The sequence below is a fragment of the Astyanax mexicanus genome, chromosome 17 (genome assembly GCF_023375975.1).
Source record: "Astyanax mexicanus isolate ESR-SI-001 chromosome 17, AstMex3_surface, whole genome shotgun sequence".
Classification (NCBI taxonomy): Eukaryota; Metazoa; Chordata; class Actinopteri; order Characiformes; family Acestrorhamphidae; genus Astyanax; species Astyanax mexicanus.
Genome location: NC_064424.1, coordinates 16,731,407 through 16,758,421, shown reverse-complemented (window position 1 = coordinate 16,758,421; position 27,015 = coordinate 16,731,407). Strand labels below are relative to the sequence as shown.

At 39.3% G+C, this 27,015-nt stretch overlaps 1 protein-coding gene across 4 annotated transcripts in view; it reads right to left on the bottom strand.

Moving 5' to 3' along the window:
* Positions 1 to 795: 795 nt before the first annotated feature.
* Positions 796 to 27,015, bottom strand: part of klf8 (Kruppel-like factor 8) — a 48,366-nt gene continuing 22,146 nt past the window's right edge. For all 4 annotated transcript variants that reach the window (XM_022676267.2, XM_022676268.2, XM_049466167.1 and 1 more), the window contains 4 exons: positions 16,795 to 17,263; positions 10,960 to 11,071; positions 7,436 to 7,578; positions 796 to 5,469 (listed from right to left, as the gene is read on the bottom strand). In XM_022676267.2, the coding sequence (XP_022531988.1) occupies positions 5,288 to 5,469; positions 7,436 to 7,578; positions 10,960 to 11,071; positions 16,795 to 17,263 (906 nt within the window). In that variant the 3' untranslated portion in view covers positions 796 to 5,287. The remainder of the gene's footprint in view (positions 5,470 to 7,435; positions 7,579 to 10,959; positions 11,072 to 16,794; positions 17,264 to 27,015) is intronic.

Here is a 27,015-nt window from a genome sequence, read left to right as displayed (position 1 = left end):
TCAAAAATACACTACAATAAAAACATTGATAAACTGGAGTGTCTAGTCTAAATTAGTCAGATTTAAACAGCTCAATCCCCACACTGAGACAAATAAACACACTGCTCCCTCTTGTGGTGACTATAGTGAAGTGCACTAGACTGAAAAAACAAAACATCTGTATAAAGTGATTATTTAAATAACTGTTTTACGCAGTTAAGATAAAATGATTTAGATGTTTACTAAATATATTTACATTTTGATGGAATTCACAGATTTTAGGTTTATATGTTATAGTTATTTATTTGGTGTAAAGTTATATAGATGTTTTTCAAAATATTGAGATTTTTCTTTTGCCTTTATGTTGTATATGATGTTATTGTATCTGCTTTTTGTAATTTAAATTGTGTATAAAAATAAAATTCTGATTTAAACTCTAGCTATAGTAAGTGGCTTCATTAATGAAGAACAATACGTCTAAATAAAGCATGTTTGAATTTTTATAATGCAAAAATTATAATTGAATTCTCCCAAAATAGAGTAATAGTTTATGTATTGTTATTCATTGAAAAAGCTCAAATAATACTCTATTGATTTAATAACTTGATACTGGATTGATTTAATATGTATAAAATGGTCTTCCTACTCTAAATTCATTTTACTCATTTAATTTTATTAACTTGTATATTGGTCATCTTGAACAAGACTCCCAAATATTATGAAGGGCCATGGAAGCCTTTACTAAATAATTTCTGATTAATTATATAGTGGATTTAAAACTTAAAATACAAATGAAACGACACAAGAAAAAGCATCTGCACCAAAAACATTTTATTCTATAAAAGGAGTGGGTAATCACAACTGTACAGGGGAAACTGACTTTTAACACCATTTCTCACAGTATCAAAAAGCTTGTGTTTGCCTCACTGATCTTTACACATTTGTTCTGTACACATATAAAAGAAATAACATTAATTACTTGTATTATTATAATGATAACTGCATTGCACTGAGTAATATAGTACTGGCCCATAAGTTACTGCATTCAATATAAAATACCTATGATTCTCTTTTTTTTTTATTTTTAAAGATGACTTTGATTTATGATAAGCGCACATACACTCACACAAACCCCCATATATATATTTTTTTTTTATAAATTTATATATATATATATGATATTTTCTTCCTGGAATTAGAATTTTTCTTGAACTAATCAATCAGTCAAAAGTGTAAAATGAGTAAACATGCTTGGAAAAATATGGATGTCTGCAAATTCCGTCGCAGGACGGATGGAAATTTGGGGTGTAATGTAAATACCATTAATTTCGATCCACTGAAGTGGTATTAACCTTAAAACACACTCGTAAACATGCCATCAGTGCTACAAATGGTTCTTTGAGCAGAACCAATCCAATACCATAAGAACTCACTTCTGTGAGGAAGTAAGTGAGGATGAAGAACCTTTCATTTAAATGTTTTTTCACATCACAGTTACTTTCTAATACAAAGAGAATAGTTTTTTTCCTATGGTATCCCTCAAAGAACCATTTGTGGCACCTTTGCATTTATATTTTAAGAGTGTACGCAAGGCTTCTGATGGCATTTCCTTAGTTAGTAATTTTTCTTTTGCTTTGAATTGAGGGATCAGATTCAATCAATCAACCAATCAATCATTCATTCATTCATAATGTGTATCCTCCTACTCTGTTCACCCAGAGAATGTATATGTACGTATGCATGAAGTACGTGCATGGAAAAGGCTTTAATCTCGCACACATAACGAACGCCAAGTAGTACTGTTAGAGGTCATGGATTTTCAGTGCTTACAGGCCACATTTGTCAGGGCACCAACACACCGACATGCTCACCAACTTCACAAAGAAAAATCAGACTCTCCATGCAACACAGGAGTACAACACATTAGGAACTCAAGAGATTAAAAATAACAAAAAAATAAGAAACAAACAAAAAAAAGCAGGATTAAAAAAGAGAGAGAGAGAACACGTCATAGAACCAACGCAGGGAAAAGAAAAGAATATTTCACATTGTCTAGTCAGTGTTAAAAATAGAAATCCACCCGTTACGTTTATTCAGAACTTTGATTATATACATTATGTACATTTATCTTTCATTATTCATAATTGTCTGTATGCCTATGAACAGTTTAAAAAAAGAAAGGATCGCAATCAAATGCATATACTTCTCTACAAAGATGTGCTTAGTAACATTTTTCGAGTTGAAGCAAGAGAATGATAGAAAGTCTGAAGATTGCTTTGCTCTCTGGACCAAAAGATCGATCGTGCCACGTTTTTGTTTTGTCGATTTTGTTTTTTTTGCAGACATGCAGTCAACTCTTGAAGGCTGGAATCGAAACAAGCATCACTTAATAGCTTCTGAAAAAAAATTACATAATTATAATAATAAAAAGGCATAACACGCTCTTCATAAACTGCTAGCGGCTGAAATCATGACCATGGCTATGAGTGCTAGCATGAGGGGAGGGGAGGGGAAAGGAGGTGAGGGGAAGGGGGTACAGTCAAGGTTTAAAAAAAAAAAAATTAAAACCCTCCCTCTTTCAACTGGTCAACATCATCGGACTCTGTGCTCAACATTTTCACCAGTCCCCTCGCCCCGGAATTAAAGGAGAACTCCGGTGTGAAACTGATTTAGGGTGTATTAAAACACGATAAAAAGTGCTTACCTTTGTTGAATAGCTGACCTCCACTCCCCCCCAGCTTTCTGAGATCCAGTAGGGCTTTTTCAATGAGTGAGATGGGGGCATATTCTTGCCCCTGCAGATAAATCGCCTTTTCCACCGTTTTTTAGGCTCAAAGTAGCTCCTCACTTCATTGATAGAATCCGAAGAGCTCTGACATTTAAAACAAGGCATTTTAAACTTTTTTAAACTGCACAAGAAGTGTATCAAAAGCCACTGTTTACATTCTATAGCTTAGGTAAATCTTCAGGCGCCTCCATCTTAACTTTAAGTCACAATAAGTAAACCGTCGAGCACGAACAGTAAAACATGGTTTACTGTTCGTGCTCGACGGTTTACTTATTTTTACTTAAATTTAAGATGGCGGCACACAGAGATTTACCCACACTGTGGGATGTAAACAGTGGTGTTTAATAAGCTTCTTGTGCAGTTTTAAGTTTAAATGTCAGAGCTCTTCAAATTCTACCAGTGAAGTGTGAAGCTACTTTGAGCCTGGATAACAGTGAAAAAGCGATTTATCTGCACTGGCAAATTATGCCCCATATCATCCAGTCTAAAAGCCTGTTTGGGCAAAATCCACAAAACACTGGATCTCAAAAAGCGGCAGGAGAAGGAAGGAGGGCTATTCAACAAAAGGTAAGTATTTTTTATCAAGTTTTAATACACCCAAAGTCCATTTCACACCGGAGTTCTCCTTTAAAAAGCACTGCTAGTAACCAGGGGGAGGGGGAGAGGTTTAATAGTAAGGTCTGAGTAGTTTTGCATAAAATCAAGTGAACCCAGGGCAGGAGCTAAAACTGTTGGATTTAAGACATGATTATTCTAGATATCTAGGTGCAAATAGGGGTTTTAAGGGTGCCTCGCTTTAACTAAGGGGGTCCCAACCTAGAACCCTGAGGAACTCTGAAAACCAGACGTGCAAAAGCCGGGTTGCACGTTTACTTCAATTAAGGCTCTGACGGGCTAGAAGTAACAATATGTGCCTACATCACACACACGCGCTCTCTACTATTAAAACTCTGATTATGTCTTTGTTAAAAACCACGCACACACACACACACACACACACACATACACACAAACGCACGTACACACATGCCCAGACTTATTGAGCTCCCCTGTTCCCTGTGAACATCACTTATGTAACTGAACATTAACGTTTCACAGCCTCACTGGAGGAAACATTGGAGGTTAGAAAAAAGTACATCCAATAAATCATGTTAATTCCATTAAATGGTAAAATTGAGAGAAATCATGAATAAAAAAAAAGAAGATAAAATACTGTTATCATGCCATATATAATTTAACATTTCTAAATTTGTGAGCGATGCTCAGAGGTGCTGCTGCGAACACATTTCCAGCATTTTCAGCTCACTGAACCCCCCCGCAATACATAACTTGCTCATCTGCACGGGAAAAGACTTTGATTCGTCTCAGAAAACCAGAAAACAGAAAATCTAAGTACACTGAACGACCAAAAACCAACTGGAGCATCATGGGTAAACACAAAGATTTAATATTATAAAAAACTACGCTATCCAATCATGGCAAAGTCCCAGGCCCTTCTAAAACTGCGCCTCCTCAGACTGTTTGCACTGTTTGTAGCTGTCTGTGCCGCTACAGCAGAACAGTATGGCAAATAACATCAGCCAGGCTACAGCTGCAATTGATACTATGAAGAAGGGAGAAAAAAAAAAAAAGAACGTAATTGTATAAAAAATTCACAGTCTTGTTGTTTAGCTCTCCGTCTCTACCTCACAGGTGGGTTGAGGGGTAGGTGGTTGATAAAGACAGAACAGCAAACACCCCCCCTACACATTTGTTCATTTAATGACAGCAAAAAACACAGGGGCGGGACATATCTAGAATCATCTTTAAAAACGAAGCCAAAAAAAAAAGAAAAAGATAACATTTATAATAAACCTCTTCACAAACTTTTAAGCTTTCAGCCACTCAAAATACATACATCCACCACTACACACAGAGGCTACCTCATGCATACCAATGACCAATGTAAAGGACAAGTAAAAGGTACAAGTCACGGGACCAGAACACATCTTCTTCAAGACACTCAAATCTTTGCCCCCCCTTCAAAATGCAGATCCATATTAATTAAAAATAAAAAAAAGGAAAGAAAGAAAGAAAACCTTCTCCTTTCATTCTGTTTTCTGGTCCTGCTCTCTATGGGACAGCGGTTAAACACCTCATCATCATCATCATCATCATCTCTGGGGTTTAGGGGAGGATTTCACCCCAGCCGCTCCCTTCAGTCTCAGTTAACAGCAGTGCATTTCCCTGTAGTCCCTGCAGCGTCGAAGGTGTCGAAAGCGAATGTCGAGAGGGAGGAACTCGAGCCGATAAGTAAGGGGTGGACGGGTTGGGCTGTGGCTTCTGAGGCGCGTACTGATGAGGGAGCTCCACCTCAAAAGCTCCACCTTCGACAAGTACGTACATACGTTCATTCTCCGGATCTGAGGAATGAGGGACAGCGTCACAGTTCAGTCCCTCTGAGGGGGTGGCACGTCTCCTGAGGAGTGGGAGGGATCAGGGAGGCGGGGCTAAAAGGGGAGCGGGAGGCCGAGCCCGGGCTCACATCATGACGTGGCGCCGCCGGTGAAGGGCCAGGTGGTCCGAGCGTGAGAAGCTTCGGTCGCAGTCGGTGCAGCGGAAGGGCTTGATGCCTGTGTGCTTGCGGAAGTGCCGTGTGAGCTCGTCGGAGCGAGCGAAGCGCCAAGTGCAGCCCTCCCACGTGCACTGGTAGGGCTTCTCTCCTGCAGAAGAAGAGAAAAATCAGAATCAGCAAGAGCGAAGATACTCAGGTCTTTCATTAGCTTAGCATAGAGCCAACCACACAGGATTAAAATGAGATTCAATTAATTAATTAAACTCTTAGAAAGTTGGTTGGTTAGTTGTTGGGGTTTTATTACCACTTCAGCACATATTTGGCTATATACACTTGGTTTTATGTCCAGACAGAGGTTTTATGTCCAGTTGTTCGAAGGTTATAGCACAATAAGGGAAATATATTTTTTTCTACATATGTATTAATTTAGGTGTTTGAGGTTAAGTTGCAAGAAGAACTTTAAGATCTTCCCTGGTGTTTTTTTTTCTAAAAGGTTTCTTTTGCTCTCTTCTTGGTATTAAGATTATCTTATATAATAATAATTATATTATTATATATTATCATTATAATCATCGATAGCAGCATGTTGCACGGTTAAACTATTAGAAAGAAAACTTTCATAAAGTACAAAGGCTGGGTATCTTTTTATAATTTTTGGTTTTGATACCGGTACAATACCTTGAATTTCGATACAGATACTCAAATTATATATTTTTCAAAACCTTTTACTATATTGCAACCAAAAAATACAAAAATTGATAATTATTCTCACAAAATGTATTTATTTAACAGCCAACATGAGTATTTTAGACTCTCACAGTAACAGTCTAAGAATAAGATTTCTTTTGGATCTTGTTGGAACAAACAATGCGCATGTTTGCGGTGCTTTATTATGACCAAAAACAATTTTGTTTTATAAAATATCAGCATTAGATTGGCAAAATTAAACTACATTTATATTCGTGATGCCAATCACTTAAAAATAAATAAAATCATGATTTATTTTTTTAAATGCTGTTTATTTCCCTGTATTATTGTAAGGAAGATAGTAATAATAGTGTACTGTGGTTAAGGTTTTTCTACAGAGAGAAAGAGAGAGAAAGAGGGAGACAGAAACAGAGAGAAACAGGGAGAAAGAGACATGCAGAGAGAAAGAGAGAGAGATACATAGAGAAAGAGAGAGAAATACAGAGAGAGAAAGAGAAAGAGAGAAAGAGAGACAGAAAGAAATACAGAGAGAAAGAGAAAGAAATACAGAGAGAGAGAAAGAGAGAAAGAGAGACAGAAAGAAATACAGAGAGAAAGAGAAAGAAATACAGAGAGAGAGAGAAAGAGAGAGAGAAAGAAAATGAAGGAGGGACAGCATGAATGAGATTGAGCGAGAAAATGAGAGACTTAAACAAGCAGATATGCTGCTTCATTTATTGATTTAATTTGCAATTGTATCGCATATATTGGGTTTAACATTAAATGAACTACAACTAATTAAAATTCTAGTTATCTTCATGCAGGCGTGGTCTTGACTGTTTTCTGAATTTGCAACTTCAGCCCTGAGCTTGTCAAGGGTATAGTATACATAAGCCCTACACAACATTAAGATTATTGTTTAATCAAGATTATTGATTACAAATTAAGTTGTTGTTAATTGTTATACTAAATAAAAAAAAATATGTATTTTGTAGCAGTAGAATATTCTTAACATTAATAAAATCATTTTCAGTGCTTTACCATATTGCCAAGAAAATTGTTATTGTAAAAATAGTCTGAACTATTGTGGACACCCCTAATAAGGGCCACCCAATCACACTAAAAAGCGGAAAATTATACACATGAAATACATCAGCTACTTATTGTAGAGTGCTGTACTGACTTTACAAATGCTTAACACATGTACCTTGTGTGCCCACAAGAGCAGGCTTAACCTAATTACAAAGAAATCACGGCTTATGGTTCACTGGGGCTTTAAGTGAAAGATAAGCCTTTCCTCACCTCACTGACTCACTGCAGCCCCAGTTGTCTGATAGCTTTCCATAACCTTCTCATTAGCATTCATTCTCAAGCTACACTTGGATTATTTTTTTTTTTGTCTTAAAGAAGAAGGAAGAGCCACAAACCTGTGTGTATCCTGCGATGGGCTTTCAGATGGGAGCTCTTCGTGTACACTTTGTTGCAGCCGTCATAATCACACATGTGCACGCGCCGCCTCTTCATGTCCGGGGAGTCGGGGTCTACCTGGATGTCGACATCTGTGTTTAAACTAGAGAGAACAGGAGACCAGAGGTCAGGTTGGATTTTCTAGCTCCATACAAACATACTGTACCTTAAACACCAATACAAACACCTGCTTTTCTTCTTGAATAAGTAACTGAATTAATTCATTTTATGGAACTGATGCCTTGTGATAATTTGAAGACAGCATTAAAGATGAATTGTCTACTGACAGGCATTCATATATATTATCCTGTATTATACTGTAAGAACCATAAGATGGTGTAGAGGTGGTTTCGATGGTTACTGAAAGCATATAGACTTTGTGAATGCTGGATAAAGATCCTGTTTTATATCAGACCCTAATGGTCATGCCTCTGTAAAAGAGCATATTCAGCTCTGGGAAAAAAAATAGATCACTTTAGTTTCTGAATCAGTTTCTCTGGTTTTGCTATTTATAGGTATATGTTTGAGTACAATGAACATTGTTTTATTCTATAAATTACGGACAACTTTCTCAACAAATTTCTCCTAAATTCTAAAAAAAATAGTCATTTACAGCATTTATTTGTAGAAAATGAGAAAAGGCTGAAATAACAACAAAAAAGGATGCAGAGCCTTCAGACCTCAAATAATGCAAAGAAAACGAGTTCATATTCATAAAGTTTTAAGAGTTCAGAAATCAATATTTGGTGGAATAACCCTTTTTTTTTTTAAATCACAGTTTTAATGCATCTTTGGGTGTTCTCCTCCACTAGTCTTACACACTGCTTTTGGATAACTTTATTTCACTCCTGTTGCAAAAATTCAAGCAGTTCAGTTTGGTTTGATGGCTTGTAATCATCAAACCAAACTGAACTGCTGAACTGCTTTAATTTGGTAAAATAATAAATAAAACTCAATCATATTTAGATGGTCTCTTATTTTTTTCCCAAAATTTTGTACTTATAAAAAGGATGTATTACAAATTGCTATCATAGTAGCTTACTGAACAATTTCCAGGATAACAATTAACAATAATGTATAGTTAGAATAATTAGTAGTTATTAAGTGTTACTATGTATTAGCACATATTAAGTCATTTGGGTTTAGGTAATCAGTAATTAGGTAAATAATAGTTCCAAGTTCCAACTGAAAAAACAGTAGAATCGTTTGTGTGTACTGAAGAATAACAAGTTCTGTACTAATTATTAAGTACTGAATAATTTGTAGAAATAAATACGTACTAATGTACTTATACTCAGCTGGAACGACAAAAGCCTCTCAACTTAAGAGTAATTCAGTACTTTCTAAATACTCAGTTCCCACTAATTATTTAACATGTACTAAATTAAAGGGTAATGAAAAACTACTACTTATTGAACAACACATAGATATTAAATATTTAATAGGCACTCAATATGATGTAATGACAGAACTTCAGCTGGAACTTTCCAGACACTTTCTTTGTGTTTGTCTGCATCGTCTGCAGCACTTTCTATTACCTCATGCGGACGATTGATCCAATCATGTAATGGGCACTGGTGGGAATAAATTAATTTCTGTCCACTCCAGCACAAATAACCAGAGTCTGCTCTCTTCTGTGCCATCAGTCAACTGCTTTTATTCAGGCACTTACAAACGCAAGTGATTACACAGTACTGCTGTACATACGCAGGGTCTTAATGATACAAAGTAATAGCCTAAATAGCAGAGTTAGTCAATGGAGTACCAGGAAGTCTGAATTTCATTTAAAGGGTCCTCTTTAACAGACAAATGTCACATTTTCTATTACATAGTTCAGTAAATGAAAGCAATGAAGTAATTGTTTTGTATCTGAGCTAAGCGTCGATTCTGTATTTTGATTTAAACAATTTCCTGAATGATAACACAGTTAAACAGCCCAACTTTAGTGTAGCACAACTGAGGTAAATTTGTGACTAAAATTGCACTGCTGAGGTAGCTAGCTAACTAAATGTGTGACTACAATAGCACTGCTTTAAATGCTGTAAAAACATATTCGGTTTCAGTTTGTTTTGACCAAAAATTAAGTAGGTGTTCGATATATTAATGACATGCTGCAGTTGCTGGCCCTTTTCTCAATTTCCCTACCTATCTCACACAACAAACTGCTCTTTTTATTGTCATTTAAATGTCAGTATCTGACCATAACATCACTTTTTAGCTGAAATAAAAACTTGAACCTTTTTCTTCAGATACTGCTTAAGAATGTAATACCTTTAATAAGGAAATACATTTAGATTTAGGAATAGTTTCTTTCCTAGGTCTATTACCATACAAAACACAAATACAGATACAAAACTTTATTTATTTTTATTAATAAAAAGTATCTGCACTATTATTGTATTGTTTGCTTGGCTGTAGTGTTTGTAGGTTTATTGGTAAATGATAGCCCAAGATCCAAGTTAAGTGGCTCTTAGAATACTGATATTAATTCTATTCTATTATATGATATTCTATTAAATCTAAAATATTGTGAATCTATTTACTGTAGAATCTATGAATCTAGTCTTTTATGGGTCTGTAGATATTTATATATCTGTCACACACAAGAGTGAGCTGACTTATTTACAGTATTTTACTTCTAAGGTATATGAAGGCCTTTTAGGTATAGGTATCCATATGCTGAGGCCTCGTAGACCACCACCAGAGGGGGCTAATGTGTGTGAAAGTGTAAATTCCATACAGCTGGAGTACTTCCAGTCCAATGCTGATCTCTCTCTCTCTCTCTTTCTCTCTCGCACTCCTCTCTGTATCTCTCTCCCCTTTCCCACCCCAACTACCCATCCCCCTCATTTTTTTTTCAGCTTGTCTCTTTTCCCCTCCTTTCCTTCCTCTTGCTCTCCTCCCTCACTCTCCTCCTGGCCTCGCCTCTCCCCTCCCTGTCTGCCAACTAGTTCACTCCCTTTTCCCTAACTCTCCCTCTCCTTCTCTCTTTCAGAGTCTTTCTGCTGGTCTCTCTTCCTTTCTATCCACACAGTACTTCAGCTAAAGCTGGCCAAAGTAAAGATTTCAATCCAGCATCCTGTCTTTTTCCCCCTCCACCCCCAGTTTTCTCCCTATTCCTCTCCCTTTCCCCGCATTATTCCCTCTTTCAAAGCATTTATAAGGAGGTGTGACGGCAAACTGCGTTACGTAACCTTGTTTACACCCAGTTTGGAGAGAGAACCCTGCCCAGCAACACACACACACACACAAACACACACACAAAGTACATGCACCCAGCTAGCTCGTAGCCCCAGAAGAGCAGAGCAGTGGTGGTGCTCCAGCATGCTGGGGGTTACATAAGTGTCCATAGCAGTGATGCAGTCATGCTGTTCTAAAGGGACTTCATACAACACACATAAAACACAATTACAGGCCTAAAGAGATCCCTATAATAACTGACATCACACACCTACATACAGGCACACACTCAACAAAAACTCACCTGTTGTCGATGCCCTGCGTTCTGAACGTGGCTGATCCGGACTCTGTGCCGCTCTCCGCATCACTGTCACTCTGGTACTCTACTGGAGAGGTCGAGCCAGGTTTGATTCTCACTGAATACAAAGAACAGAGAGAGAGATACAGAAAGAGAGAAAGAAAGAAAGAAAAAAGAGAGAGAGGGAACAGGGTGTAAGAAAATATTAATATCAAAGTACCTCAATAATATCTTTTGCAAAACTGTATCAATTCTCAATGATAACTAGATAAAAAGTTAACTTTTTTTACCGTATTTTTCACACTATAAGGCGTGCTGGATTAAAAGGGGCATTTTAAAAGACACTATAGCTAATTAAGTTAAGTAAAGCTAAGCTAAGTAAACAAAACTGTAATAAAGAAAATACTTTTTTTAAAAGTAAAACGAGCACTTTGTGTGAATCTAAACAGATTTATCTCCTGAAATCAGTTTATTTGGGTGAGTAAAGCGCTTCTGTTTATTTACTGTAAGCTTAGATTCCCGAATTTCTACAGCTACACTAAGTCTGGAGCATTAGCATTAGCGGCTAACCGCTCCAGCAGTGCTAGCCGGGGTTAGGAGCAGGCCACAGGCCGATAATACTTCCCTCTGAACATGGAAATGGTGAGTGCGGTTAGCGGCTAATGCTAATGCTATTCCAGCCCCAGTGCTGGAGAACTAAACTGAAACTCCTGAGTAACACTGTGCTTCAGTGGAGTGGCTTTACTGCTCCTTACAACCTGACTAATAAAATTCATACATAAGATGCATTAGATTAAAAGGCACACTGACGCTTCTTGGGAAAATTAAAGGATTTTAAGTGTGCCAGATTTTTTTTTTTGCATATAATATTGTGTGTTTCATACAATTACAGTTTTTCTAAGGTCAGGTGTTAATATTACAAATTATAGCCCTTTTCTTCATGACAAGAAAGCATAAACAAAATCACTAGTAGTATGTTTCGGTAGCTAGCTAGATACATTTCCACCTTAAATTTCATGCAGGCACCTTAGAAGCTAGTAACAAATAAATTGTAGCATTACCACCCCATCCTTTTTTTCAAGATACAATGCCTTAAATGTAGTTAAAGTCCAGCAGTGAGTTAGCTGAACTTTTGAATGAAGCAGTGTTCTCTCTATTTATTTATTTATTTAGTTAGTTAGTTAGTCAATGTATCAGGGTCCTGAAGATTCGTCCCATTTCTTAGGGGGAGGATTTAACCACTTCCTCTTCTAACATGCACACACATTTATTTCCAAGACACTGGAAAACAAGGGGTAGTGGTAAAATTGAGAAGTGGGATTAGGCCCAAGAGACCATTTGTTCAAGGCTAGTCCAAGGTGTTTTTCTCGGAGCTGAGGGTGTGGACAGAAAGTGCTTGAAGTGACCCCTTAAACCAAAACATAGAGAAATGGACCACTGCTTTCTGCTCATTCAAGTCAAACATCACCACATCCAGAACAAAACATGATCCATTCTTTCTTTCCGTTCATCCCAACTGGTGAGAAGCTCTCGTTAAAACTAGGTGTGGCTGTGGTATGCACACTGCTCCTCCAGCACGTCCACCAGACAGACGGCGAGAGGGAGAAACCATTAAATCAGCCTGAAAGCTTCCAATTAAAAATGGGTGTGGCCGGGCAGGATGTGGGCTGATCTCTCTTTAGGGGCAAACTTTAACCCCCTGGAGGGGGTGAAAAGAACAGAGGAAGCTCCACACTGTTCAAAGTTTAATCTTCTCTCGAATGATGGGTACAATCCATTGTGTGTGGTAGCGACCCCCCACCACTCATCTCTACACTTTATACGTACATGGGTTGATGACATATGAGGATTTTTAATAGGCCATTTGTAAAATAACAAAAATAAAAAAAGAGTATATTTTGCAGTTGTTAAAACATTAAGAAACAACAGTGCTGCTGGAGTTTTTAAACACTGTGTCCAATCACTGTCCTTCTCTCTATTAGACACTCCTACCTAAGCTGATCCACCTTGTAGATGTAAAAATTAGTGACAGAAGCTCTGAAAGTTTACAGTGTTGGTCATCCTCTAGTCCTTCTTCAGTGGTACTGACCACAGGACGCTGTAAGTTGGATGACACTGAGGTGTTTAAAAACTCCAGCAGCACTGCTGTATCTGATCCACTTATACCAGCACAACACATATTAAACACACCATCACAGTCATCATCATCATCATCATATCTGAATGACCCACCACCCAAATAATACCTGCTTTGTGGTTGTCCTGGGATGACCTGACCACTGAATAACAAGGTAAATACAGCCCAAAAACATATATCTAAATATACCACATAAACTGTATACGACCCATATATTCATACGTACATAAAACCTGAAACCACTATATAAAAAAAACTATTTGTGTTAGCGCAAGTATGCACTTGCCACTTTTCATAGTATTCCACACACTGCTCACCCTCTTCTCCACCTCCATAATTTTCCACACAAAAAAGCGAGTGAAACTAATCCTCTTTACAAGCTATTCCAAAAGAGAACCCCACCCAAAAATCATAATTTGTCATGCTAGTCTTCATATTCAGCTCATGACATTTCACTCAGACCTAATGAATCATGTGCAGAGCTTGGACCAGCCCAATAGAAAGCATTCAAACTATAATACCCAGAGAAGGCTCCGCCCAGTGTTTTCAACTAGACAATAAATATTCAAAAGCAGGAATTCTCTCCCTTCTCCAAAGATTAGCACCAAATCATTTATTGCCATTAAAGCATCTCCACATTCAGTGCCATTCAGTCAGTTTCGTGCTCGTTTTCCCTTCATTCTTTGCACTACTCGCTTATTTTTCATAATTTGGATCAGTTTCCTTCTTGGCCTCTTTTGGGGCAGAGTGGAAAGCTGTGAAGTCAAAAGGGCAATGAGAAGAAAAAGTCCTGAGGCGGAGCGAACCATTTCGGCCTGAAGATTGGGGGTGGGGGGAGTCCGCACATGTACCCGGTGACTCCTACAGCTGTAGAACTGAGAACTGAAAAAGGCTCCTACCATCTACATAAATGTTCCAAAACATTTAGACCCATTTTAGCATCTAAATATAGTATAGGAGCCATGAAGAGACCACTAACCACTAAACCTGTCAAAACTTTATTTCACACAAGCCTCTAAGTAGCTTTATAGAAATAAAGCTGTGCTAAATTGTGGCTATTCCCCTATTTTTGAAAACAACATGCTAATGTCGTTAATGGTGGCTATTGGCCCACAACCTAAACGTTGCTAAACTGTAGCTACTGGTGAACAACCACTTTCAACAACACAAGCTAAATGATGCTCAGCAACACAAGCTAATTTTATTACGTTTTGGTTTCAACAACACAGGCTAATTTTCTATCACCTGCTAATTTTGCTAAATTGTGGAAACTTACTATCATATGTATTCAGCTACACAAGCCAACATTGCTACATATTGGCTAGTGGCATACAGTCATTTACAGCAATACAAGCTAAAGTTGCTAAATGGTGACAACTGACCTACAGTTTCTGACCTATTCATTGTCAGCAACACTAGCTAAAGTTTTTGTACCACAAATGCTAATGCTACTAAATAGGGGCTTAAACAAGAAAATGATGCACAACTAAACAAGCTAATGTTGCTATATAGCAACTACTAGCTTACATTCATTTTCCACAACACCAGCTACTGTTTTTCAACCAAAAAAAGCTAATGCTGCTAAATAGTGGCTATTGGCTTACATAAATTTTCAGCAAAACTAGCTAACGTTTCTCAACTACTGACTTTACTGGTTTACAATCTGCTTTTAACAACACAAGCTTAGTGCTAAATAGCCATCTATTGGCTTATATTTATTTTTAGCAACAAAAGCTAATCATGCTCAACTACGCAAGCTAATGTTGCCAAAAATTTGCTAACTTACTAGCTTATATTTGTTTTCTGCAGCACTAGCTAACATAGCTTAATACTTAATATTGGCTTACATTCATTTTTAGCAACACTAGCTAATGTTCAACTACACAAATTAAAGGTGCTAAATGGCAGCTACTGATTTTATTTGCTTTTGTGGCTTACACAAGCTGATAGTGCTAAATGGTGGCTAGTGGCATATATTAATTTTCAGCAACACAAGCAAATTATGCACAACTACAAAAGCTAAATGTTGCTATAGAGCAGCTACTAGCTTACATTTATTTTCTACAACCCCAGCTAATGGTTTTCATCCAAACAAGCTAATTCTGCTAAATGTATTGACTACCATTCATTTTCAGCAACAAATCTAATGATGCACAACTACATAAGCACACAACTAACTACACAAACTAAAGATGCTTAACGACAGCTACTGACTTACAATGTGGGCTATGCGAGTTAGCATTGCTAAATAGTGGGTATTAATTTTAGTCACTATTTTTCAACACAAACATATTAATGTAGCCTCAACCACACAAGCTAATCTTGTTAATTAGTAGCTTCTACTTAATTTTAGTGATTACACCCAAAAAACCAAGTAAACTCGTATTTTTTTTTATTTGTAAGAGTGAAGAATGTTTTGTGAAGCTTCAACTTCAAACGAGATGTGACATCAACCACAGACAACAACTTTAAGCGCTGCATTTCCCCCCGACTCACTTTCACCACGTGGGAACAAAGCAAAATAGAGAAAAGGTGTTGAGAAAGTGTGGGAAACTGTGTGTGACAGCAATCTGCAGGTCTGTTTGAGGGACCTCATTGTCAGTGAAATCTTCTGTCCTTTGTTGTCTGTATTTTGTATGTACGCTTTCTCATGTGTGTGTGTGTGTGTGTGTGTGTATGTGTGAACATGTGCTTGTGGGCTGATAAAGATAAGTATGTGCTCAAAGCAAAGAAAGGCCGGGAAAGAGGGTGCGACTGTGACAGAGAGGGAGTGGCGAACAAGATGGAGGAAAAAAGCGTATCTAGTAAAATGCATTAATATTTCTTAATAGAAGCATTAAATATAATAATAATAATAATACTTATTTTCAGGATTTCATTGCATCCAGATGCAAAAGCATTAGAGAGATCACATACTAACGTTGGATGATTACTTCTGTACTTCTGGACCACAAATGCCAATTAAGTTTATCCCAGGGGTACTCAATAAGCCTTCATTACTCCAGAAAACTGCTGGACATTATGACCTTAGGCTCATATGCAGCTGCTCCAATGTGTCTTATTCTATTGCCAATGTCAATAGATTTTAATGAAGTATGCAGGCAGTGTGTGCGACTGAATGCTTGTGTCAGCAGTAGATGCAACTTCCCTCCTATAACTCTGTAAATAGAAGCCTGTAAATAGACTCAGACTTCAGTTCTTCACCCTCACCTCATTATTAACATGTTTCATAGACCCTAGAATAGAACCCTGTAGGACCCCACAAAATATGCTACTGTTACCATATTATTAATAGCACTTAAGTTTCTGCATTGGGATTAATAACAAAATAATATATCCAGGATTTACTTGGTAATATGAAAGATTTCAAAAGAGAGTTCATTAGTTTTATATTACTTCTGTTCCTGACAGGCCTCCATACCAAATCAGTCTGACATGAAGAAGTTCCGAAAAACTCATCTGTAGTCTGTTCGTGCACTAGATGTCTTGTAGAGCAGTTCTTCCAGCTTAAACAACTTCAGTTAAATTCAGTTAAACTCAAATTCGGCTCCTAAAGAAATGTCAGGCCTGCTCCAATACTAGATCTTCCACAGTGCTGTCAGCTACCTGACACCAAGGCACTGTGTGCTATACTAAATAAAACAGTGAGCTGGAGAAGAAAGAGTGAAATAGCGAGACAGATCAAGGCAGATCCCGAGCCATACCTGATCCTTCAGAACGTCCATCACTTCCTATGAGGGGCACGGTAATCGCAGCAGTGGCAACGCTGTCCGTGGGCATGGTGGTGTAGACCACGGGCAACGACTGCACTACCACGGGGATGGTCTGCAGCTGGCCCACTTTGCTGGGCATGCTGACGGAGGGGATGGTGTGGATGACGTGCAGAATCTGCTGACCGCCCACGCCCTGCGTGGAGGCCAGGATTGAGCCCGGGGTCAGAACCGCCGGGATGGCTGTTCCAGTGGCGATGCTGGCGGGCGCCGGCAGCGGATTGGCCGGAATGATGGTGGGGGTGGAGACTGGGAGGGAGGGGCGGGGCTTGTTTAGCGACAAGTCCACAGGCTCTGTCTGGTCGGTGTCAGGCGCGTGCGTGTCGATGACGCAGAGCGGAGGCGGCGAGGACTTGAGTTTGAGGTCTGTTGGCTCTGGGCAGTCATCTTCAGGCTCCTCTTTCTACAGACAAACGAAGAAGAGAAAAAAAAACATAAGCCAAAGTTATGTTACGATAATATCGAAAACATTACAATAATATTGTACAATAAATGGATATGACTTTAATAACTTATTCTGACCTCGATATTACCCAATATGTTGTAATAGTAGAGCCTATTTATTAGGATGACCTGTAGGTTTGTTTATTTGTTTTATTTAGTTAGAAAATTTACTAGGTCATAAGGTAAAATTAAAATTATAATATTTTTAAAGCAATGTAATTGCATTATTATGCTATAATGTATTCATTATATCTGTGGCATAAAATGGTCTTATAATGACAATAATATTGGCAATTACGATAATTTCAGGGACAAAATACTGTCCCAAAAATAGTAGTATGAAAGACCTTATTATTCTTTTATATTATCATTGCATAAGTGGCACAAAATGGTCCTAAAATGACAAAAGACAATTTCTTGCCCAAAAAAAACAGTTAACATGACATGCCAATAAAATGATTTTTAATTAACAATAATATTGTTTGTCATTTTATTTCGGAGACAATATATCATAAAAACAAATGAGTAAATAAGTTACAATTATTGTAACATGCCTAGTAAAGTAAGGCAATAGAGGAACTAACAGAATTTGAAATCCCTTGAAAAAAATGGGGGAGGAAAAAAGTCAGCAAAAGGACAGAGAAAAGATCAGAAAGTAGATCAGAAAGGAAACAGAGAATTAGAAATGAGGAAACAAGTAGAACAGCATTAAAAGTGGAAGGCAAGTCAAAACAAAAGTGCTGGAAGATGAGGCATACACAGGAAAGAGCAGCAAGGAAGAGAGGATAAAATGAACAGATGGGGAGAACAGGTCAAGAGGACACAGATGGAACAGAGATAAGAAAGACAGAAAGAATAGACAAAGGGAGAAGGAAATAGAACTGAGACCACAAATAAAAATCAAGGAAAAGCAGAGAAACCAAAACAGTAGTAAAAAAGGGGTAGAAAGGTGGGAAGATGAAGGTGTGAGGGGGATGGGGGAATGAGAAGAAAGAGAAGATCATCTTGTGATTGGATATCTGGAGTGTTAAGGAACTGAACGCTGGTGTTCAGCAGCTCCTCAAGCTCAGAAACAATAGCTGTCCTGATGGGGCCTCAATGCAGTAGAGGAGCAGGCCTGGGCCTGGCACTGGTCCAACCTAGCCCAACCCAGTCCAGCCCAGCCCAGCAAAGCCCCGACACACACACACTCACAGAGACACACAAAGCAGTAAATCACACAGGCTAAACAGAAACACACACTCCAAAAAAAAAGGAGCATTTGAAATTTCCTTCTTAATCATTCCCCATTCCCCAATCAACCCCATTTACACCTGATCACTTAATGTAAATTGAGCATCAGGGTTGTATCTGGATAAGACATAAAACAAATTAAAATGGAGATATAAATGCACACAAGACACATTTAAACCAGATACAAAGCCGATCACGCATTTAGGCACAGGCTATTGCAGCCAAAAAAAAATTGCATCCATCACTCTAAAATGCATTTAACAATCAAAATCCCTCCCAAAACATACTGCATGAAAAGGAGGCATGTAATACATGTCTGTGGGAGTATACTCTGACCGGATTCTGTTTACATATGTTATTAAAACACGTCTTCAGTGTGACTAGATTAGATCCGTTTTAGAGATTTAAGAGATCCAATCCCAATCTGGCTTTTCATGCAGACAAATGAAACCTGAATATGATCAAATCACCAAGTGTAAACAAGCCTGTGATTAAGTGAAATAATACTGCAAAAGAAGGAAGGCATATATGGCATGTAAAATACAAATTTTAAGGAAGCAATCATATTTAACACAGCACAGGACCAAGCTGAATCGCTAAACAACTGTTTGCAGCGTAACAATCAGATGAGCATTTTCTGTTGATCATAGTGGTCAGATTTCAGTCTGATTACCTGGAGATGCATTTGACTACAATGTGTGAAAACATGGGGTTAAAATCTTATTAGGATACAATCCAGATACTAGATGTAAACAGCCTGGCTAGGGGTGTTACCTTTCTGTAACTGGTCTGACAGTTTGAACCATCTAGAAAAATGCTGTCACTCTGCACGTAAACCAAACCATGGTTTAGTTGATCCAGACAGATTTCACCATTTTTGTTTAGAACAAAGATTGGTATCCTGGTCTGGACTAGGGATGTATGATGTACATAAAAAATCTGATGTGCCACATTGCTGTTGGATATCTCGATATCGATGGGAAACACAATAATAAAAAAAAAAACTAAATTTAATTTAATCTCCTCAAAGGTTTATCAGCACATGGCTTGGCAGCAATCACTTTTTTTTTTACGAGATAAGAAGTAGTTTGGTGTGTGAATTAACTGTGGACCTCTTCCTCACAATACTTTGCTTTACCTCGCTCTGCCTCCAGCCTTTTTATGTCATGTGACCACAGTTTTGTGCATTGTGAAGTGCTCTTTCTGTTGCAATGCAATTTGAGTTTGCTTTTAATCGCAATGTTATTGCAGCTCTTTTGTATGTTTATTGTAAAAAAAACAAAACAAAAAAAAAGCTTATATCGCAATAACAATTACACAATATGATTTATTGTACTGTATAAATAGCAAATATGTATAAACAGACTGAATGTATTTGTGTATGAGTGTAGGACAGCTTTGCTCCAAAAGTTCTCCCAGAACAGATCTATAAGATGACCACAGAGAGGTTTTTCTTAGTAGAACCAAGACTGCAGGACAAGCCAATGCCTTTGAGAATTCAACCAAATCTTATTAGGTCAACACTAACAACCAAACACTTCATTACGAAACACACCCTGAGTAAGCTGTGTGTACAGTGTGGCTGCCTATTTGTGAAAAAACAACACAAACACACACATACACAGAAACCAACACTGGTCGCCAAAGCTGGAGCTGCGTGCCTCATTAATGAGGTTGCTGGAGTTCCACGCACTAACAAAGGGATTACACTATTTCCGGTTCACGGGGTACGGCACTGTACTGCCAGAACTCCGGCAAGAAATCCAACTGTATAGGTCCAACCAGACACAAATTGGGGTGGGGAAGAAACGGGCCCCCTTAATACCCTTCAAATGCGCATCACTGTTTGAGGGTCTAATGGAAAAAGAAGGTGGTGAGGTTTAAGCTAGTTCAGGTGCTGCGAGGCAAAACGCAAAAGTAAAAAAAAAAAAAAAAAAAAAAAGAGGGAGTGGGCAGGGTGCGGGTGCAAAACAGAAAACGAGAGAGAGAGAGAGAGAGAGAAAGAAAGAAAGCAAGAAGAGTGGGTGGGAAAGGCCTCTGGTTGCCATGGAAACTGGGAGGTATCAGCTGACTCATTTTTTCCCCCTCGCTCCCTTCGTTCCCGCCCCCTCTCTCCCTCTCCCTTTTCTGGTCCTCCACCCTGTCACCTCACCCTCTTTCGATCCCCACCCTTCCTCCACTCCACCTTTCTCCTGCTTTGAGTCTCTTGTTTCTCTCCATCCAGCTTTTCAGTTTTATTATTATATATTTTTTTCCAGTCCTCCCACCCTGTACTCAAATGGCACGCTCTGCGTTTGGGAGAGAAAGGCATCAGTAAAGTGACCTGATTCTTATCAGGTATCTGTGCGCGGCGTTTAACGGAGCATGCTCAATAGCTTTTGTCAGCTGCCAGCTAAACACACTGACGAGTTGATAAGATGCCGACTAAAGCGCTAACAAAACCGCAAAGCGGAATTCAGTGATGAAAGATTGGTGATCTCTCATGATGATATACACTATTTAGCAATGTATGTGGTGTACTGAGGGGGGCTGGTGTAGCGTTGTGGGAAGTAGGTTGGTGTAGGGTAGAAGGTTTTAGGGTGGTGAAGCATCAGTGGGTAGTATCCTTTCCAGCATAGTGAAGTGGGTAGTGGGCTGATGTTGCATTAGGTAAAGTAGGCTGGTATAGTATACTAGGTTGTAGACTGGGGCACCATAGTGGGAAGTAGGCTGGTGTAGCACAGTAGGTTCTAGACTGGCGCACCATAGTGGGTAGCATGCTGGTGTAGCACAGTAGGTTGTAGGCTGGTGCTTCATAGTGGGAAGTAGGCTGGTGTAGCATAGTAGGTTGTAGACAGATGTCATGTAGTGGGTGGTAGAGTAGAAGGTTTTAGGCTGGTGTAGCATCAGCGGTAGTATTCTTTGCAGCTTAGTGTATGGTAAGCTGGTGTTGTGTGGTGGGTAAAAGGCTGGTGTAGGCTGGTATAGCATTGTAGGTTGTAGACTGGTGTGGCATAGTGGTTTGTAGGCTGGGGTTGGTAGAGGGTCATAGGGTAGAGGATTTAAGGCTGGTGTAGCATCAGTGGGTAGTATTCTTTGCTGCATATTGTGTAGTAGGTTAGTGTATCGTAGTGAATAGAATGTTGGTTTAGCATTGTAGGTTGTAGACTGGTTTGGCATAGTGGTTTGTAGGCTGGGGTTAGTAGAGGGTAGTTGGGTAGAGGATTTGAGGCTGGTGTAGCATCAGTGGGTTGTAGGCTAAAGTAGTATAGTGATTAGTAGACTAACACAAAGCAAGAGGGTATAAGGCTGGAGTAAGGTAGTGTGTAGTAAGACGGTGTAGCAAAGTGGATTAGTAAGCTGGTGTAGTGAACAGTATAGAAGACTAGTGCCGTGGGTAGTGGGATGGTGTAGCATAGTTTGTAGTATGCTGGGGTAACATAGTAAGTAGTAGATTGGTATAGAGATTAGCATATAGATTAGTGGGCTGGTGTAACCTAGTAGGGGGTAAACTGGTGTAGAGTAACAGGGTGCTAAACAGGTGTACCATATTGTGGACAGTGGGAGATGTACACGTTTTGGTGCAAATAACCCCTGCTAATAATAAAATAGATGTATGACTTCCAGCAAGGCACTATCAAAGAAAATGCTTTCACATTCCCGACTGAAATTTTGGAACAGTAATCATTGAGCACGCCTATCAAATTCCAGGACTGTTTGTATTCAACCAGAAAATCCCACATACTGGATACAGCTGATAAATACTTCATGTTCTGCAAGCCAGTGCAAACCAGCCAATCAAACAAGCTAATTTGATGAGCCCAAAAGGAGACTGTGATGAAGACACCCCCCCATCCCCACCCCCACTAAAGAGATATTTCTGAACATTTAATTAAAAGTGCCAGATTAGGAGTTAAGTACCAAGTAGAAGCGAAACACTCCCGTCTCAAAAAAGGTGACGGCTGTCAGATGAAGTTGGTAGCCCTCAGTAACAGTAAGGGATTGACGATCTCCAGCATCAAACGCTTTGTGAGCTTGAACAGCCACAACGTGTGAAAGATAAGATCAGTTTTCCAAGGCCTTTCTGGTCCACTGCCTGATCCCGATCCTCTGGAGTGGTCCGACTACATCAGACCGAATCCGCAGGATCAGCTTTTTCAAGCCAGAGGAGATGGAGAAGATGGAAGAGGGAGTTTCTTAAACTAAAAGCTGCCAGTGTAAAGAAAGAACACGGCACGGAACACAGTGTTACAAAGCTGCCCCTCTCCTAGCTAAGCTGGTACTGCTGCACTGCAGAATGACTGGCTGCAGAATGAGTATTAAGAGTCTGTGTGTGTGTATATACACAAGAGAGAGAACATCTTTGGTATAATTTTGAAATTTTTAAAAAATAAAACAAAATAAAATACAAAAGAAAGAAAGAAAAAAAAGATCCCATTTATCCTAGCTGATGATGAGGATGGATCAATATGACTGTTATGGGGTCATTCAGGGACAAGGGAGCCAAGACCACATTCTGTAACTGCTCAATAAATTGAGTTATATGGGAAAGAATGAGATTATTAAATTAAATTAACTCCTGCACAAAGACTACCAACCAACTAACTATGCTAGAAGTATCTGTTACAGCCTCTCTAATAGTCTTGCTATCAGTTAATAAACACTAGGTGTCAAAAACGAATGCAACTTTAGAAGATCAATAGGAATATTCCTGATATAATCAAGGCCATCACATGCTCAGTGAAATGTTTGATCTGTAAACAAACACAAAACAAATGTGGAAGCGTATTCAAGCTCAGCCAAGCTCTACACTACATTTACATAGCAGCCCATGATGTTGATGATGACTCCACATTTCATCACATCCCTGGCAAATGTGACAAGTGAAGCAACAGAACTAATTTATATTGCTTTTTTAGTATTATTATTATTGCTAACAACAACAAGGAATAATCTAAATATTGGCATAAGTGTCTTGGCACGACCATCCCTGCAATGCATTTTGATAGGATTTCATAAATGAAAAAAGTAAGCAAAACGATCCATTAAAAAGTCAGACATTCACACAAAAATCTGCACTTTCCCTCTTTCGCTCTGTGCAATTGCACATTCTCAATAGAGAGGTCTTCAGATCCAGAAAACTACAGACGTATATTTTAGGAAAAAAGTTAAGACATATTGTTACTGCAGGGGCTTCGAGTGGTCCAGCAGATTAAGGTACTATGCAGACTACTGCCACTATGATCGGGATATCGATGGTTCGAATCCCGTTCATGTAGCTTGCCATTTGCTGCCGAAACCCTGAGAGAGCACAATTGGCCTTGCTGTCTCTGGGTGGGCAGATAACGCTCTTCTCCTCTCATCGCTCCAAAATGCCAATGATGCATCAGCAGCAGTTGGAAAAGTGGTGCATGGCGGTGGCTGGCTTTACATGTATCGGAGGAGGCATGTGCTAGTCTTCACCCTCCTGGTGTTGGGACATTACTAGTGACAGAGGGAGTCCGAACGAGTGGGCTGGGTAATCAGCCTGGTAAATTGGGGAGAAAATGGGATAAAATAATGAAGAAATATTGTTACTGTTATCTTCTTTAAGCAAAGTTAAATGGACGCAAAATTCCAAAACGGAAAGTACCATTCTTTTGAGAATCACTATTAGGCCTTGCTTGAACTCGTCATGAGTAAACTGACCAGAGTTCAGCCTCAGTCAAAAAACAAAAATGAAACCTCACAACTTGTACAGGTGTGGGTGTTCCCAAGCTCCTCCCGGAGGCAATAATTAATTATCATTATTTTCCTAATGTAATCCCATGACTTCTGGCATGTCAGTGTAACATGCTACTTCTAAAGCACAAAAGCAAATCGATCTGATACTTCTTAGGAGCTTGACACATTGTAGGACAAGTTAGCAGCTATTAGCAATGCTAAGCTAGTGCCTATATGCCTCCATTACTTGTTAGCTTCATGTCTTGGCTAATAGAGTATGTTTTCAAAGCATGAAATCAATAAAGTTTAAACTTTGATGAATTTATGTGTGTTTTCAGAACATGGCACTACTGCAGTGGTTGATTCTGTTGGCCTGGAAGGTTTGTTTGTTTGCCATGTGTGGTGCCTGGCCCACATCTCCAGGGCGGGGTGTGAAAGCAAAGATAGGGATGATAAACCGGAGGAGGCGGAGGGAGGGAGCGGCAGCTGAGGGAGATATTAATGCCGGCGCCCGGAGCCCACAGCCCTGCCCAGCAGAGCAGAGAGGGTGTGGCATCCAGCCGCACCCTGAGACAACTATTTCAACAAGCAAGAGGACCACAGGCCTGCTGAAACCCCAGCAATACTATTAGCATGCATCATCTGCTGGATTATATACAGTATGTACTAGGGTATGGTTGCACAGCATATGTCCAATTGTTTGCGGATGTCCCTTCTAATTAATGCATTCTGCTACTTTAGGTTATACCCATTGCTGATGGTTGTACAGATGTGCAAATGCACCCCCACAGCTTGTCTAGTCCTTGTAGTGAGGTATATCCAATAGAATAGGACTTCCTGGAGATTAACAGGACTTGGTATGTTCTCTTCTAACAGTTTTACACAATGCTTTTAGGTAACTTCATGCCACTCCTGGTGCAAAAATTCAAGCAGATCAGCTTGGTCTGATGGCTTGTTATCTTCCTCTTGACTATATTCCAGAGGTTTTCAATTTGGTAAAATCAAATAAATAAATCATTTTTAAAGTGGTCTCTCTTTTTTTCCAAAACTATATAAGCTAGAAAATATAAAACCTTCCTGGTTAATAATCTTGGAGCTGTGGAGCAGTGGAGCTGTGTTTTCTGGAATGATGCTGCTCCATCCTATTTGTTTAGATGAGTTAAAGGGGTGATAGTTGGTTCAATAGCTTGACCTCCCAATGGTCTTGTAGCTGAAAGTAATCTAATTACTAGAGTCGAGCGTGGCTATACACACAGTCACAATATTATGACATCCTCCTTCTTTAACTGCACTCACTGTCCATTTAATCAGTTACACTGAACATATAGGAGTATATTGTAGCAGAAGTAGTTCTATAATTAGATTCTATAGTTATACTTGATTATCCTCCAGTTTCTGAATACTGTGTACATCTCACTTATTAGACACCCCTTGTGGGTGTAGTGTCTAGAGTCCCTTAGAACTCTGCCCACAAGACACTGCGACTGTATAGTTCTGGTTGGTTATCTTTTCTCAGTCCATCAGTGACACTGAGCAGTTTAAAAACTCCAGCAGCACTGCTGCCTCTGATCCACTCGTACCAACACAACTTCACTGCAGTGCAGTGCTAAGAAAGACCCACCACCCAAATAATCCTAAAATTGTTAAACTATGCTGGACTGTGCCCCTACAGGACTGCAACTGAAACACCCTGACCTATTACATAACAGTGCATAAAAACACCCACACCAAGTCCTCATCTCAATCAACATTGTACACTATCACCAGTTAGCAGCTTAAGAAATACACATCATTCACTGGATTATTTGCCTTTCACTCCATCCCTGGCTGGCTAGCAGCACAAATTGTGAGTGTGTATGTGTGTGAGAGAGAGAGAGTGTGTGTGTGTGTGTAATGATGACGAGGAGGATGAAAAAAGGGTGTGGAGCACATCTTTTGTGCATGAATGCTCCCGTTAGCTCCAGGATGAGTGCGTGCCTATGTGCATACGAGCACTATGTGCACTGGCCATGTATGGCGTGTGAGTGTACACACGTGCGATTGGACGGTAATGGTGGTGGAGGTAGTGGTGATGTGTGTGTATGTGTGTACCCCTGCAGGTATGTGGTCTTCAGTGTGTCCCTCATGGCTAAGGGAGTGTATTGTGTGGGTGTGGAAGTGGGAGTGTTGTGAGGGGGTGGGTTAGAGTGTGCAAGCCTAAGAGTGTGAGTGTGTGTGTGAGTGTGTGTAAGGAGGGGTGTGGGCAGCCTACATCACAGCCTTTCCAACTCCCGCCAGAGCCCCGTTGCCATGACTACAGCAGAACGGAAGCCTCCCTCGATATATCCTATTAGGGCCTAGCCGAGACTTGGAACGAAACAGATAGAGAGGGACAGAAATGGAAAGGTATTGAGAGAGAGAGCGAGAGAGAGAGACATAGAAAGACAAAAAGCTTTTACGATCCAAGTCTGAATACTCTAGTCAGTTTAGAGTAGATATTCTGAGTGTGGAACATGTAGCTGTTCCGCACAACCTTGCGCTTCGAAAAAGGCTTTAAATTGTAGCCCACAGTACAAAAGTGCCTTTAAAATTTTTTATTTCACACACATTTAGCTTGACAAAGGCTTTAGTTAAGCACTCCCAATGGCCCACAAATTTGCCGTATGACCAGTTATACCAGGCACATGAGATATCGTAATCTGTATCAGGAGATAAAAAAAAAGTTGGCTTGGTGTAGATTTTCACTCATCCTACTTATCCCAGTATGACCTCTGATCAATAATCAATAACCTGCAGCCAGTCTCGACAGGGATGTCG